Source organism: Callospermophilus lateralis, chromosome 4 (genome assembly GCF_048772815.1).
Source record: "Callospermophilus lateralis isolate mCalLat2 chromosome 4, mCalLat2.hap1, whole genome shotgun sequence".
NCBI lineage: Eukaryota > Metazoa > Chordata > Mammalia > Rodentia > Sciuridae > Callospermophilus > Callospermophilus lateralis.
The window spans coordinates 101,717,615-101,735,028 of record NC_135308.1 but is presented as its reverse complement, the minus strand read 5'-3'; the positions used below and the strand labels follow the sequence as shown (position 1 = coordinate 101,735,028).

At 34.7% G+C, this 17,414-nt stretch overlaps 1 protein-coding gene across 1 annotated transcript in view; it reads right to left on the bottom strand.

Moving 5' to 3' along the window:
- Positions 1-17,414, bottom strand: part of Cntn1 (contactin 1) — a 252,914-nt gene that overhangs the window by 105,635 nt on the left and 129,865 nt on the right. The window contains exons 8-14 of the mRNA XM_076852771.1: positions 14,522-14,621; positions 14,197-14,378; positions 11,243-11,367; positions 10,443-10,560; positions 6,392-6,542; positions 832-959; positions 349-524 (exon numbers count right to left, since the gene is read on the bottom strand). Of these exons, the coding sequence (XP_076708886.1) occupies positions 349-524; positions 832-959; positions 6,392-6,542; positions 10,443-10,560; positions 11,243-11,367; positions 14,197-14,378; positions 14,522-14,621 (980 nt within the window). The remainder of the gene's footprint in view (positions 1-348; positions 525-831; positions 960-6,391; positions 6,543-10,442; positions 10,561-11,242; positions 11,368-14,196; positions 14,379-14,521; positions 14,622-17,414) is intronic.

Sequence of the window (17,414 nt, the reverse complement as noted above, 5' to 3'; positions counted from 1 at the left end):
ATGCTATTATCTCATTTAGAATAAAAGTGAAAGCAGTAGGACCCATAATAAATATATACTGAGGTATAATATATATTACTATAAGCATTTCATTAAAATTAAGAGGGAAAATGTACCTAAATACCAATCAATATTTAATAATTAATATCTCTAAAAAAATCCTTAGGGATAGCCCTTTTAGAAGATTCAAAGTATTATAATTAACCCAAGAACTATGTGAAGCTTTTTTTTTTTGCCTGTTTTGTGTTCTCAAGAAAAATCATATAAATATTATTAGAGTCATAGAAGTTTAATGCAGAAATACAAGAATCATTGGGATATTAATAAGATGAAAGTTAAAACACATACCATAAAATTCCTCTGGTAATGGATATTCTCTTTGTTAAAGTCAATCACATAGCCATTGAAGGACCAGACAAACGTGAGGTCCAAGGCAGGGTCAAAGGACGCAGCACACTGCATGGTGGCATTTTCTCCGACAGTGATATCAGCATTAATTGGGGCCAATATGATTCGTGTGGGATCTATAAGTTTAAAAAAAAAGAGTAAAACACAATTTAAGAAAATATAAGATACCGTTTTATCTAGTATACCAAATGGATAATAATCAATATATTTTGATTTCTCTATGTAATGTAATAAAATGTTTTCACATCCAAATTCCAGGAACAATTTTATCAAAGAGGATCGCCAAAGAAGGCTTTTGAAATTGAAACTTAGTACATGGACTATTTTAGAACCTTAACACTGAATTATGTATCTTTTAATACAGTAGAAATTAAGCACCATCAGCTTTAAAAAATATCAGTCAAATATTAAATTATTTCTTACCTGTGATGACAAGAGTCCCAGTGCTATTAGCTTTCCCTCTATTATTTTCTGCAAAGCATGTATAGACACCTCCATCATTTCTTGTAATGTTATTGATTTCCAAGCTACCATCTTCCCAAATGAGTATTCTATTAAAATAAAAAATACATGATTTACACAATTAATTTAATAAAATATTAATGTACTCCTTACATTACCAATACTATTTTTTTTTTTTTTTACTATTACATTCTGCACAAGTCTTGACAATAGGGTATTTTCAAGTTGAAACATCCTAGCCTTCTTCACTCATGCTATTCTTGAAATATCCCTGGGCCCTCTAACTGACCTCCTGTTGGTACTCTTGCCTTTCTATTGTCTCTTTCCCACATATCAGAGAGGAGGAAACAAGTGACCTAAGTCATTTTATGTCACTCTACCATTCAGTGATGTCACTCTGCAGCTGAAAATTGTCGTCGGACTTTCTATCTTAGGTAAAGCTAAAACCAAAGTCCTTTGCCTCCTCATGTTCCAGATAATCTCAGAAATCACTCCTGGAATCCTCAAGGTTTTTGCTTAGTGGCACCTTCAATAAAGTTTTGGATGACTGTGGTAATTGTGATGAGAGTATGTATGTGCAACACACACACGTGTGCACACACTCACAAATATTTTTGCTGTCTTGGCATTCCACAGCCTATTCCTGTTCCCAGATATTTTTTCCTATTAGATATTTTATTTTAAAATCTTTAGCTAAAAAAATCCTTTTATTAAATTGTAACATCCTAATGTCACAAATTTGTATCTATTTTATTTATTGGCCATGTCTCCAGCACATAAAACACATATCATAAAATTCCTTTGGTAGGGCTAGGGCTTTAGCTCAGTGGTGGAGCACTGAGTGGTGAGACACTGCATTCAATTCTCAGCACCACATAAAAATAAAGATATATATTAAAAAATTCATTTGGTAATGAATATTCTCTTTGATGAAATTAATCACATAACCATTGAAGAACCAGATAAATGGGTGATTCAAGACTGGATCAAAGGATCAGCATACTGCATGTGAACTTTTTTTCCACAGTGCTTTCAACTATGTATTCATTCATTAAAAAGAGCAGAAAAAAACCCTCTATGTTACAGGCACGAAGTAGTGAGATACTATCACTAAACAGGTATTTAATGACATTCAAAAAAGTCTCTATTTATATATTTATACATTTGTTTATTTATTGTGGTGCTGGGGGTGGAACCCAGGGGCTTGGTGCATACTGGGCAAGAACTCCATCCTGAAATATACCTCCTGCCCAGCCTTTTTTAACAAAATGTATGAACTACATGAGGTTTGATGAAACAAGTAGTTTCCCACACCCCACCATAACTGAGATTTAAACCATGATTGGACAGGCTCAAGCAAGTTACAGGCCTCCAATAAATGAGGCCAGGTCTTCCCGAAAGGAGACCTCAGTACTTCAATTCATACTTCAAAGTTAGAACAGAATGTTATTCCCACTGCTACAGAGAAATATAAACATAGTTTATTTTTAGAAACTTTTTTAAAAGATACTTTAAAAATCTCCCTTCAATAACAGATCATTAGCTTAGGAAATTCTTCTTGGAACAGAACCTCAATCTTTCATACTACACCTATTTCTCAGGTGCACTTCCTCTATCCTAAGGGCTAAAGATTAAAAAATTGCTATGTTTTGTTTTATAGCCTTTCATATTAGATTGCCTATCATTAGATTTTTACTTTATTTAAATGCATACTTTTCAAAATTTAAGTCATTATGTATAAAACATTCAAAACTATTTCCTATTTTAAGTGCAAAATCTGATGAAAGAAAAATAGTACTTATTTACTTCACTAATAAAAGTATCCATATAAGGGCTGGAGCTAGGGCTGGGCTCAGTGGTGACTGATAATGCATTCCAGGATTTCCTTTCCCTACTTCAACTATCCAGTCAAAGCTCATTTCAGAATATTCTTTGCTCTTGAAGAAGAAATGCAATATAGAAATAATACAAGAATAAAAGCAGTGGGGGCTGGGGAAGTGGCTCAAGCGGTAGCGCGCTCGCCTGGCATGTGGGCAGCGCTGGGTTCGATCCTCAGCACCACATACAAATAAAGATGTTGTGTCTGCCGAAAACTAAATAAATATTAAAAAATAAAAATAAATATTAAAAAATCCTCTCTCTCTCTCTCTCTCTCTCTCTCTCTCTCTCTCTCTCTCTTTTAAAAAAATGAATAAAAGTAGTTATTTGATACCATGGAAGCTTCGACAATGTGCCTTTCTACAGCTGTCAGAGAAGGTAACTATAATCTGTTGCCCAGACACTGCCCTCAGAACTCCACCACTGGTTAGCTAAGGCCACCCATCCCACAGGCTGCTGTCAGCCAGTGACTGAGCATGGGAGAGCCTGCACAGGAGACCTGTTCGATTAAACTCCTCTGAGGGGAATTTGACTGGAGCACTCCTGAGAGTTGTGCTGAAAATATCTCTTCAGCCCAGCCTTTCCTCTTCCTTCTCTCTCTCCTGGTAACAGAACTGCACCTCAGTCAGATGGCTCCCCGTCTTCCACCCAACTTCCTTTCCCCTCCCAGGTATTGCAATTAATAAATCCCTTACACAGCTAGTCCTGCCCCAGCTCCTACTCCTTGGACAATGTGTACTACCACATTACCAAGATTAACACACCATACATTTTCCCTCTAAGCTCCATAATAAATCCTTGCCAAACTTCTAACTCTTCCCATTTTTTTTCAAGCAAAGCAACAAATATTTTGACCAAGTTACAGTGGAAAAATTACAAGTCCTTCTAAGATTCATACTAATATTTTTAGTTTACTTACATATATTAGGTCACAATTGTTTTTTTTTTTAATCCTCTTTAAGGGGTATAAAGTCAAGTACCACATAATTATGTTTCAATCAATGATGGCATATGAAACAGTGGTCCAGTAAGCTTGAAAAATTCCTATCACCCCATGATGCCATAACCATTGCAATTTCAAGGGCAATGTGATAGTGCTCATAGGTCTATGGTGATGCTGGTGTAAATAAAGCTACTGCACTCTGAGTTCTATAGAAGAGTAGCACATACAGTTATGCAAAGTAATTAATAGTAACCATAATAAGTGATTGTGTTACTGATTGGTATATTTACTGTATTATATTTTATTATTATTTTAGAGTCTACTCCTATTTATTAAAAAGCATAGTTTACTATGAAATGATATGGCATATTATGGGGCAGACTCATTCAGCCCTTCATTGTACCATTTTTCTCTGGTGCTTTATTTCATCTTGCATTGTTTTATTCGTCATGGCTGTAGGGGCAATAGGCTACACCATCTCAGTTTGTGTAAGCACACAACAATGTTCACATAACAATGAAATCACCATGTTAAGTGAAGCATGATTAGATACACTTCCAACTTCTCCCTTAGCATTGAAATTACTTGTAAGAATATTTAGAAAATTTGACTTTTTGGCAAATATTGCTCATTCTTAAATCAATTGGGATTAAATTCTCAGGTTCTTCTCCTTATTTCTAGGTAATATGCTATGAATCAGTCAACATAACCAAGGAACAATCCAGTCTTTTAACAAACTAGTCACTTATTTTTGTCAAAATTACTCCAGGATGACCTCTATTTGGAGGTTGTTTATTGGTAAAGCACACCAATTCTGCAACAGAAAATAATTGTGGGATTCCTCCCACTTAAGTGACAAAGATAAAGGTCATTTTAGAGCTGAAAGTAGTCTATCGAATACAAATGGATAACTAAGTTAGTTGTAAATTAAAAAGAAATTCTGTATGTCATTAGAACCCAAAAGAAAATCATACAAGTAAGAACTTAAATAAAATTTGTCAAAATTTATGACTGTCCCTTACAGAATACAGATATTGTATTAAGCATACTATAGGCCACTAACTGGGCACAGAAATTACTTCATTATATGAAATTGACTTTTACAATTATATTTATCAGAATAACATATAATTATATTCTGTTTAATCCCTAGATATTCTTTTTCAATATGTTTATGCTTATTTTTTATAAATACAAATGTTTTTAGTTTTATTTATACATATAATTTTATTACATTCAACATATGTGTTCATGAATACTACATATTTTTTAAAATGGTACTAATGCTGAAATATTAATGGATCAAAGTAATGAGCAAAAAGTGAACTCTAGGCCCATTAAGGAAGTAATGAAATTTGATTTCTAAGTCTTTGAAATTATTATAGCACAGCCAAAATTATAAGATTTTAGGAGCTAGATCATTCTCTACTTCTCTTGTTTTTTATTTAGGAAAAAACAAGTTTATGAAACATGGTTCTGGGAAATCCTTGGTTGGAGAAACTCATGACACTGATCTTCATAGAACTGGAGCAAGAATCTGTCAGTAAGGAAGGAGAGTTGATGGTGGGCCAGTGGTGAATGTACAGATGTTCCTGCCCTGCCCCTTGCCCTTCTACTCAGTCATATTTGGGATCATCCTAACAAGACAACTGCAGCAGCAAATCCTCTTTCCAAGTCAACATGACACCAGTTCAAGTTCCAGTTTGGATATTAATGATGAGTTGTCATAAGATCAGTTAACTTTTTCAGGCCTTAGCACATCCATCGTATTACTTTGTTGGATTGTTATGGAGATTTATTTTCTATACTTTTGCCAGAATATTCTTTCAAAAGGCAAAATAGTATCTCATCCCTCCCTTTTTTAAGGCTTTAGACAGATTTCCATTATTCTTACATGAAACCCAATCCCCTTAGCAAAGACAATTCTACATTTGTTAAACTAGCTCACTATGTCTTATCCTTTAAAAGCCTTCTGCATTTTTTCCCTAAATTATGCCATTCCTACAGTTCTTTACACATCCTATATTCCCGCCTCAGGGCCTTTGCTATGCTGCCTTCATTTTCTGGAACATAGCCCCACCCCCACTTCTCATTCTTCCTATTTCCCATCCTAGCTCTCTCTCTTTCATTAGAACTCAGTATAAATGTAACCTCTTCTAGGAAGCCTACAGAAACGTTTCAGTGATGGTTTAAACGGTCACCCTCGGCTTTTTTTGTCTTGAACCAAAACCACCAAAACATTGGTAGGTGGTCTGCTTATTGGGGGAGATGATAAGAATATCCTGCTCATTGTAAGAAGATGGGAAGACATGCTTATATACTTTGAAATCATCATTTTATATTCTTATCAAAATATTTAATAGGCTAATTGTTCAAAATTATATAAAATGTGAATAAATGCCCTTGTTTGGAAAAACAATGAGTAGGAGAGATTTTATTTAATTTCCCACTGTTTATTAGCTGAGTAGTCTGGGGCAATTTACAAACAGCAACCTGCACCTCTGAGCTTTGAAGTCCTAAATGCTTTATAAATTTTGTAATACTGAAAATTCAATTCTGTTCATCTCATTACTATAGTACCTTCTCTGGAGAAAAGTTGGAAGAAATAACAATTGTATTAGTGAAATGAAAACAAATATTCTACAGAATAAACTTTCCCAAATAATCAACTTGAATTATACTTCTAGTTCCCAAACTGACCTGCTACTGTTGACAAGCCACTCTGTTCCTTTACTCCAGGAGAACTTTGGTTTAGGTGCTGCTTTAGGTTTGCATTCAATTATAACCCTTCCTCCCTTAGCAGCCAGGATCTTTTTCTTCATAGGATTCATTTCAAAAGTTGGAGCCAAAGCTGAAAGAAAAACAAACAATTATTTTTCTCTTCTTGTTAATGAATCCAAATATTTCTTCTGTATTATATCAGTTCTCTTCCATTCTGATGAGAAGAAAGGTTAATCTCAGTAAATTATGATCCAGGCCTAATAGTTTTCTTTTATTTAATAATTTCTACATATTATAAACTTTACCCAATTCAAATATACAATTCTGAAGCCTTGATTATAAATACATGATACCTGGGTTATAAACTTTAGTTACAATCAAATGTTGTACACAAATTCAACACAAAGTAACCTCTAATTCAATTGTTTTGATTCATTTCCAAAAGGGAGGTGAAGTAAAAGGCTGGAGGGAAGTAAGCCTGTAAACATTCCCATATCATCCTAGTAGATCCTCTCAACCATGCCTTGAATGAAATATGCAGAAGTTATACCTAAGAGAACTGAAATCTATTGGAAATCTGTAATTTCACAAAGCTACCATAGGAAGTATATTGATGGGATTCATATTTGAATCTAGGTCCTCCTATTTTCAAAATATGCTGATATCATGAAACAATATCACCCTTCCCTCATTAGATGTTTGCCAAGCACTGTGTGCAGACATACTGCAAGATGCCCAAGTAACAGAGCAATTCCTGCCTTCATGACCTATATACAAAGAGCTGTGGGAAAAGGGACCCCATTCATTAGGGAGCACACGAGCCATCTGTAGCTCATCCTCACTTCAAAGTAGACAGCAATAATGATGATAGCTGGACATAGTGTCTCACGAATGGTCACTCCATTGATGGTATGCTTTCACTGTCTTCTGAGTCCCCACATCTTGACCAGTGCTCACTCCCCTTGTCTTTAGGCAGATTGCAGGGGGACATCATTTATCCAAACTCCAGTCATTTGTACCCCAGCTTTTCTGGAGCCTTTCTTGGATTATGTATATCTTTAGCTGAAATTTTTTTTTTAAATTTTCTTTTTAGTTGTAGATGGACACAATACCTTTACTTTATTTATTCATTTTTATGTGGTGCTGAGGATCAAACCCAGTGCCTCACTCATGCTAGGCAAGCACTATACCACTGAGCTGCAACCCCAGCCCTTTAGTTGGAATTTGACTCTTCATTTAGTCCAGTGATTCACTAACTTTATCTGTGTATCAAAATCATCTGAGGATCTTGTTATAATGTCCACATTAAGTCTAGGTGGACCTGAGATTCTGTACTTCTACTAAGCTCCTAAGTATTGCTGCTTCTGAGACAATGCCTTTAATGCAAGGATTTAATCCATTTCATTGTTCCTGTAATCTGGATGTATTTTGTTTAGACTAATTTTTGGGGGGTGACATATAGCAGAAAAAAATATAAGAGAAACTTTAATAAGATTATGTTTTTTAAATTGAAGTACATCTAGAAAATAAGAAAATTTATAAGTTAGTTTTTAGTGAATTGAAGTCCCTTAAATGACCTCATTTTATCTGATATTTTGATTCCTAGAAATAGAATCTAGACTACATTTCTACACATTTTTGGAAGTAGGAAGGAATGAGGGAATATTTTTACTTAACTAAGAAATAGAAAGTATGACACATAGCCTATCTTTTGTTCTTTATTGTATCACATGCAACTTCTCTTAGAAGAATGGTATCTGATGTAGACACTCAATAAATATTTGGTGGAAGAATAAATGAATTAAGTGGATAATTCGGGAAGAAAAAGAGCAAGACAGAGATAGAAGCACTGTTCCTAAAGGTATAAAATATAAGAATAAATTGAGACTAACATAAAGATGTCCTGGAACTATTTATGTGAGACTCAATGGGTGAATAGTTTGCTTAATTACTATATTGATAGTCATTAAAAGATTTAAAGACTTTAGGCTTGAATATAGAGAGATCATTCAGTCTGATCTAGCGAGTTTTCACACTTCTTTTTTAAATATCTCAAGATAAATAATAACTTCAGCAGAAAACAGAAAGTTTACATCTGGGAAAGAATCAATCTCACCTCATTTGTTTTGTTAAGCATCAAAATGATTTCATACCCCTTTGCAGCAAAGACATTTGAACGGCAATGCTTGCTTGATACACAACATAACTAGACTAAATATATTACCAAGGAATTTACACTTTAGGGAGGAAGAAAGGGAGTATGATCTTCAACATTATAATAAATGGCAGTGAAAGTTAAAATTAGTGCCACCTAAACTTTTTTTGAAGATTCCTTAACACTTTCCTAAAATTTTCTCATCTCTTATTGTCTTCTAGATTCACTCAATCTGCAGTTCTACACGTGTTTTTGAGAGTTTCCTTTTGATACAGCAAGAATAAAATTGGCCACATTGAGCCATTTCTTTATGTTTTCAATAACCAATTCTAGAAGAGGAAGCCTGACTACATGGATTCATTACTTAATGTATGAACAAGCCTTGTGTAAACTCCTTCAAATGATGTGAAAAGGATATGACACAGTAAGAACTTTGTTAAAGTGGTTGTAATGAAAATAAGGAAAATGTGAAAGATCTGAGAGAGATTATTGGTGTTAACTGGAGAAGTTTGGTGGATGTACCAGATGTGGGAAAGGCACCAGGAAGACTCTACCATCCTTCAGAACAGAGAATCTTGGAGGATAGAAGATGTGGCTGTAGATAATGAAGTAGGTTTTAGACACTCACATTGGTGATTTTGAATTGTCTATTGGGTTATCTGGATGAACATCTCTTCTAGAAAGTATTTATATTGAGTCTGAAGCTGAGAATAAGTATCTGGGATAGAGATGGAAATGATATGATAATTAATGGGGGAGGAAGAAATTGAGTAAGAATTCCAATAATAATGATAATAATAATAATCATCATCATCATCATCATCATCATCCAGGAATAATTATACAGACTATGTGAATAGATACAGGAAGAAAATGGAATGGAACCAGATGAATTGAACTCTGGGAGAGGGCAAGATTTGTATCCAGACAGAGGAGGGGATAGAAAGAGAACAGTGAAAGAGATGGAGAAGAAATGGTCTTGGACTTCTGAGAACTGGACGTCACCAAAGACAAGAGAGATGAGTGTTCCAAAATAAAATATGACTAGAAGAGATATCTTAAAAGAACATGTGTACACACATGCATGCACACACACAAGAGAAGGAATAGTTACTGATACAATATAACAGGAAAAGTAAAAAACAATGAAAATAGCAGTAGAGGAATGGAGGAGACACCTCCTTCTCTGGATGAAGAGTACTGAGAAGACAGGGGTGGTGCAGAGATAGTTTTAAGTGTGGATGACAACTTGAAAGACTTTATGCCAAAGGATTTATATTTTCACAGAAACTAAAATAACACTATGAAAGTAGAAATCCGGGTGGGGAATGGACTTCCAGAATAGCCTGAAGGTGTGGAATAGCAACTGTAGCATGAAACTCAGGGACTGGTAAAGCTCCAAAGTGGTAAAGACTCATCTGAGGCTAGATTCTAGGCAGTGCTGGAGTGTCAGTCTTAGCTGTTAGGTGAATTTGAAGGCCAATATTTAGCTTCTCAGACTTATGAGACAAGACTTGTCAAAAGTGGCACAGGTAATTTTTGTTTTACCATTTTAAAAATGTTCAAAACCCATTACACTCCATAATTTCTCAAAATGATAAGAGTACAGCTTCTTAGTTTAAAAAAGTATGTGATTTATGAAGTAATTTACATGCACTGGGAATTTTCAAACAACATAAGACAACTTTAAAGAGTTATTCTTCTTCACTTAGTCTTCAGTGAAAACAAAGACAGTACCATTCCATTCTAAACCACATTTCCAAAATTATTGAGTTAAGCAATTAGAGAAAATAATGTAGATAAAATGTAATCTATGAATACTTTATATGTCATTTTCCTGATAAACATTGAGGAGAAATTAGAGATGATACTGACCCAAGATTTTCAACTCAGCATTTGCATAAATGGCTCCATATGTGTTTTCAGCTATGCACTGATACATTCCAGCATTTTCAAAAGTGACATCATATAGTCTCAGTTCCCCTTTATGATACTGAAAGGAATAAAAGTAAAACACACCGTCTCCATAAACTTCAATAGAAATGCTTTCATTTAGGCTTGAGCTTATCTTTTAATCCAGCTATGTTATGTTCATCTACCCCCACTATTACCTAAGATGTAAAGAGTGGGAATTTCATGGCCTGGGGAGGAAAAACCCACTTACCATGCCCAATGGCTCTTGTTCTACTCATCTTACAGAGCTGAGAGTCCACCTTTTTCCCTCTTGGACCAGCTGGGAGAATACAGTGGGAAAGTAGACAAGGATCCCACTGCTGCTACTTGTCCCCAGGGCTAAAGGTAGGACTTAAGAGCGTCTCTCTTACCTCTGTTTCTGTGGGATTCAGGCAAACAATGGCAAGAAAAAGGGGACAATATCAGGTAGTGGAGATGGATGAGTAGGAAGAAGGGGAAAAAGTGGAACAAAGGAAAAATAAGGAGAGAGAGAGAAAGAGAGAAGGTAAAGATAAGATTACAGAAAGTTGTTTAAACTGAAAGAAGATACGTAACATTCAGTTTCTTTCTTTCTTTCTTTTTAATGAAGCTTTTATATTTCAGGGCCCACTACCCCTACTCTTTTGACTCTCCTGACTCTTCTGCTAAGTTTATCCCAGGACTACCCTGAAATGTGGCTTAAATGTAGACTCAGAGACAGCACAACACTGGAACATACATACCGCATATCCATTTTTCAGCCACCGGATTGTAGGGATGGGCTTCCCTGTGGCTATACAAGGCCAGTAGAGATCACTGCCGATGTCCACCTCTGTGTCATTGATATGTTCTACCCACTCAGGAAATGCTAAAAAGCAAAGAACACTTTAAATGTCTCAATATCCATCATAATCACAAGAGTGTAAATATTACATTTTGTTAACATTCTTATGGAAAATACATTAGATATGGCATGTGTCCAAAATCAGTGTTAGAGCTATTAAAACTGTATTTGCATAGGTCTGCGTTCTGTGCAAATCTTACATCATCCCAGCATGAGGTAACTGCAATTCAGTTAGCAATTATTTTTTCTATTTGTAAAGCATGTTTGTTGGAAAGCTAATTCACATAAGATTGATTTTTTCCTTCAATATAAATCTTTCAAATCTGTTAAAAGGAAAATTGAGCTCTTAAAGAATTATTTATCAATGAATTATGTCTTAATTAATTCATTTTGACATCATATTTTCACCTTCTGAATAAAGATTTGATTTTCTTTTTAAGTACCTCAAATATACATTATCTTCCTTTTGGAGCTTTCATCTGTTGACCACTGGGATACCCTATTGTACTTTCATCTGTTGACCACTGTGATACCCAGTGACCTGGTCACTGAAATGTGCTTTCCATATTAGAAACTAAACACAGTCACTATGACTGGCAAAACCCATGACTCAGTGAAATGTATCTCAGTCTCTTTATTTGATCTGATTTATTTAACAGTTGAAGAAATATGCTTCGAAAGTGCAAAAATTCTAGAAATTTTCCAGAAGAAGGAAAAATAAAAAAACTCTAGAGAGCAAGCACATGAGCAATCTGATAGTCTTATTGAGTATGTCAGCTATCTAAGTCATCCACATAGATGCATGTAAATGAACTGATGTAAACTTTTAAAAAGTATGGGGAGAAAATCCTGAGTGGTGTGTGGCAAAATTAAAACTCATTCATTTTTGACAAAAGTAATATACACATCTCATAAGAAACATTTAACATTTATGTTAATTTAAAAAACAGAGTATTTAATTATCTCACCAAACTATCAACATTACGTAAATATATACATCTATATAAATTTTTATGGTGTATATAATAGAATTTAATGCATTTTAATTAACGATTTTATTTGTCTAACATATATAGAGAGATAATTTTTTAAAAGTTGAATATTAGTAGGTATGTTCATGTTAATTGATGCAGGTTTTATTTTGTACACAATCTTAGCAACACTTGAAGTAGAAATGCCAGCATCTTTCCTGCATTGTCCTCACACAGGTAACACATGGATGTCATGATACATAATACAAGAAAAATATAAATAAGTGAATCAACTTGATATATTCTGTACATGGTTTAATTATTTAGTCTTCTGGTGGTTTGATTATACTTAAAGAAAAACCCTAATATGTCTCATTAGAAAAGGAGAAATAATAGTTCCCTTAAATACATGCTGTATCACTTTGGTCCTTTTAAGGCATTAGATATTAGAATATTCAAAATATTCTAATATTCAAAATTCTACTTCTCTGAGAACCTGGAGTGCAATTTCCTTAATGTATTGAATAAAAAATATCTACACACATTAGAAAACTGGTTAAAAAAATGTAGCTTTATATAAAAATTTAAGAGATCTAACCAGAATTTCTCCCCACTTACAATGCCACTCCATGTACATTTGATATGTGCAAGTTCATGTTAGTAGGCCATTTGGTATGCAAATCTGTGGTTCAGAAGAAATGTCAGGGTTAGTGCTCTCAGGGTATAGAGCATGCAGAAGATCATAAAAAGGGATGAGGAACACAGAGAAGAGGTGCAAAGACTAAACCATGATCACACCAATGTTAGAAAGGCACAGAGTTAGTACATGGCAAAGGAGAATGAGAGGGGTACATGAGGAAGTTGATAAGTGTGTATTCCAGATGCCAAGTATGTAAAATGAATCATGATAAAGGGAGGGTGCCAGTGTGGCCCTTGATACTGTCAGATCTAATAAGGGACAAAGGAAAATTGATTATCAGCTTTAACAACATGGATGTGATCAATGATTATAAAAATTAAAGTTTCAGCAGAAAGTTGTAGTTGAAAATCAAATTGGAGTGCACTGAAGAGAAGTGAAAATTGGAGATGGAGACAACATCTTTAGAGTTTAAATAATTCTGTCAAGATTTTTGTTATATTTTGGGGGAGACTAGAAGAAGTGGAGCACTAGCCAAAGTTGAAAATGAAGGATCTTGTTGAAGCCTTAGATGCTTATTCTATATAATAGAATATTACAAGAATGATTTCATCCTGAAAAGTTTCAAGTGTTGCCTGAAAAAAATATGAGTTTATTTTAATGTGTGAGACTGGAAAACTTTTGCCGAAATAATTTTGTCAAAGGAAAATGATTCCTTATATCAGTGTTTGTCAAAGTGTGATTCTGGGATTATCAGCATCGCCATCTTCTGGGAACTTGTTACAAATACAAATTCTCAAGCCTAAAGTAGACTTTCTGAGTCAGAAATTCTGAGGATGGGGCCCAGGAATCTGTGTTTTAACAAGCCCTCCATCTTGGGTAATGTTGATACATGCAAAAGTTTGCAAACTACTGAATAATACTAAGGCATAATACATAGACTCTTCTATAAATAAATAGGTACTGGAAAAAAGAGAATGTTGAAAAGAGTAAATGAGCTACATTAACTGTATTTTGAAAATTACCATGCACACTACTATATCAATCTATTAACAATGATGCTAAAGGTATAAATTTATAACATCTATAACTCAGTTGTGACTTAACTAGACATGAAATAAATACTTCACATGTATGTATAATATAGTATATATGACTGTTTTAAAAACTATTAATCAATATATAGCAGTGGAAATGGCTCTGAATAAAATATTAATTACATTTATAGAAAATTAAAATATTCACCTTGAACATAAATTCTTGCTTGGTGTTTATCCTTTCCTCTAATATTCTCAGCCTCACATTCATATATGCCTTCATCTTCCAGCTGAATATTGAAGATCTTGAGGACAGCTCCAGAGGTGCTGATCTCAGCAGTGCTTGGCATTGGTTCTAGAACCTTCCGCCATCGGATATCAGGAACAGGACTTTAAATTAAAAGATACAAGAGCTAAAGATCACAACACTTAAAAGACATTTGTGGTTATAGTTAAATATTTACATTATTTTTTTCTTGAAAGGGTACAAAAACTAATATTTTTCTATACATGTTAATGCAAAGTATACTTACTTCCCAAGTGCAAAACATTCTAAAGTCACATTTTGACCCATCAATGCATATATGTCCTTGAACTGAACTACAATATCAGCAGGATATGGTTTTGTTGTTCCTAATATTAAAAGAAACAAATATCAATGAATTATTAAACACAATAGTATTTTATTTAACATTGTGACTTTTGTAGGTTCAGAACTACTTTAATATGGAAAGCTTTTCTCCATACAGGCACTGATCATGTCACACTATATAGACTTGTTTATTTTTATTTAGTATGTGAAAGTATGAAGTTCATCAAGCATTTTCAGTTAACATAGACTCATTCTGAGCCCTATATAATCAATCTGACGCAATTCACTTCAAAAATTCAAGGAGTCATTAAGGAGCATCAAATATGTATAAAACATTATGATCCGTGGTGTACAAGAATCAGAAAGATAGAAAAAAAAAGAAAGGAAATGGGACAGAATGGGGAGAAGAGAATGAAAAATAAAGAGGCAAGACCAGAAAAAAAAATGGAGAAAGGATGAAAGAAGTGTCCAAAAAGATGAAGGCAAACAGGAAATAAGGGCTGTGCAAAGGTCTGGAAACTCAACTGATGTTAAAATATATTTAGATGAAGACCAGCTTTAACCCACAATGTAAAAGGCCTGAAAAAGACTTTTGAGATTTCTCACTATCAATGAGACTTGTAACAGAAGTAATATGGATTTCAGGAAGCTACCCATGAATTACATGAGGATCTTCTCTTAATATGGCAGCCAGAGAGATTTAGGTTTGGCATTGCGAACTATCTGTGGCTCTCCCATAGTAACAGATTGCCCAACGCACGTGAGCTTTGTCTTCTCTCTACTAGGAAGATACCTCATATTTGCTCTGGAGATGGGTGTAACCTGTAGAGAACTGTACAGCCCACCTGTAACCTTTTTTGGTGAAGAACACTCTATGGAGAGCCTTTGATGTTTCCCAATATAAATAAAGCAGGTGCAGGCTCCATTTTGCCAGTCTAGAAGCTCCATCCACCTGATCAGCTTGCCCATCCTGCCCCTGCTTTTGAAACTACTTTCTGTGTCCTGTGGTTTTTTCATTGTCCTATTTTTTTTAGCTTTTATTTCTCAGCCAGTCCACTCCACCCAGGGGAATCCCATTTCCACTACCCATGCAAGCATGAGCAGGAATGGATCTTACCTTTGGCTTACAAAGAAGATCTTTTTGGCTGTTTTAAAAGATGGAACATGGAAAGGATAAATATAGAAGGCATCGACAGAGATCTAAAGAAGGTTGGTTAATTAATTCTGGGAAAATAGGTGAGTGCTAGACCTGGGGTACATAAAAATGAGAACAGAAAAGAAAGACCAGACAAAAATTATATTTGAATAATGGAATCAAGAGGACTCTTCTTGGATCAATGTTTCTTAAGGTATAGACCAAAGGCCAATGTATCAGAATTACCCAGAATGTTCAGTGAACTTAGAAATTTCTAGGTCATGTCCCAGGCCTGTTAATTCAGGCTCTTTGCATTTTACATTTCTCTCAAAACTCTCCATTGCTTACACTAATTAAGATCCAAGGACTAGCTGTTCTGAACACAAGGAAAGAGAGGAATTGATGAGTTGAAATGCTTCCTGGCATTAGGAAAAATAAAATGGTGTGTTCTGAACACTTTGAACTTAACCTCCTTGAAAACTTTTTTGTGAGACAAGTTCAGGACATAAATTTAAAGAGATCTTCATAAGGCAGCAATTAAAAATGTGTATGTGGCTAAGAATACCTAGGAAATGACAGGGGAGACACATAAGAAGGAAGAATCTCTGGTGAAAAACACTGGGCAAAATTTGTCATAGCAACAGGTAGAAGATGAAGAGTCTAGGAAATTAGAAGGGAATATTCATAAGAGGTAGAAAAGAAGTGTCAGAGATCCAACAGAATGAGGGCTAAAAAGTATCCTTCAATTGAGAAACAAGAAGTTGTGATTATTCAAAGTTGTTTGCTTTGAATGCAAAGAACATACAGAGGGAATGAGGAAGAGAACATTTTGAAGATCATAAGAGAAAGTAAAAAAGTGATTGAATCAATTGAATAAAATGGGATGTGAACCAGAACAACAGGAGGAATCAGTTTGAGCAGGAGGAGAAATATTTCTTCCACAGAGACAGGAAGTAAGAAAATGAACTGAAGTGTTGAAGTGCCAAGTATATTTCTTGGGGAAAGTAGAAAGAATGATCCAGGGAATTTTTGCACAATGGTTTCTTTATCTCTCTGAAGTAAGAAGTGAGAGTATCTAAGACTAAGAAGAAAGAATGAGCCATAAAGTCAACAACATGTATTGAATACTAATTATGTCACTCTTTCTTTACAGAGAGAAATCTGGCATCTCAGTGGCATTATGGCATTTTCCCCATTGTCACACTGTATTCTGGAAGAGACAGGAACCAAAGCTGTCTGTCAACTCTTATGCTGGTGTTTCCTCTGGTGCTGTAAATCACTGACATTAATGTAGCAGCAGGACTGGGATAAAAAGCAAGGTAAAAAAAAGCAAATATAGTATGATCTGATTATCTTAAATAGCAGTGAATTTTAAAAGACAGTTAGTTCACTACGAACCTGTCCATAGCACCCTATGTGAATTACAGCAGGAAAGGCTATTTATTTACTTATTGGCATCATGTAAATATTTCCTTCAAAATATCAAAATAATAAAACTGCTCTTCAACCCCTCACCCCCATCTGTACTTGCTATTGTTTGTTTAGATCTAATCATTTGGTCTCTTCATGGACTTACAAAGAAGTAGGAATGGCTACAAAACAGATGCCAGCAATTCCTATTGCAACCAATAAGTTGGCACTGGAGGAATGAATCAGTCCTAAGCTATAGAAAGCTAACCTGAACTGAACCATCTTAGGG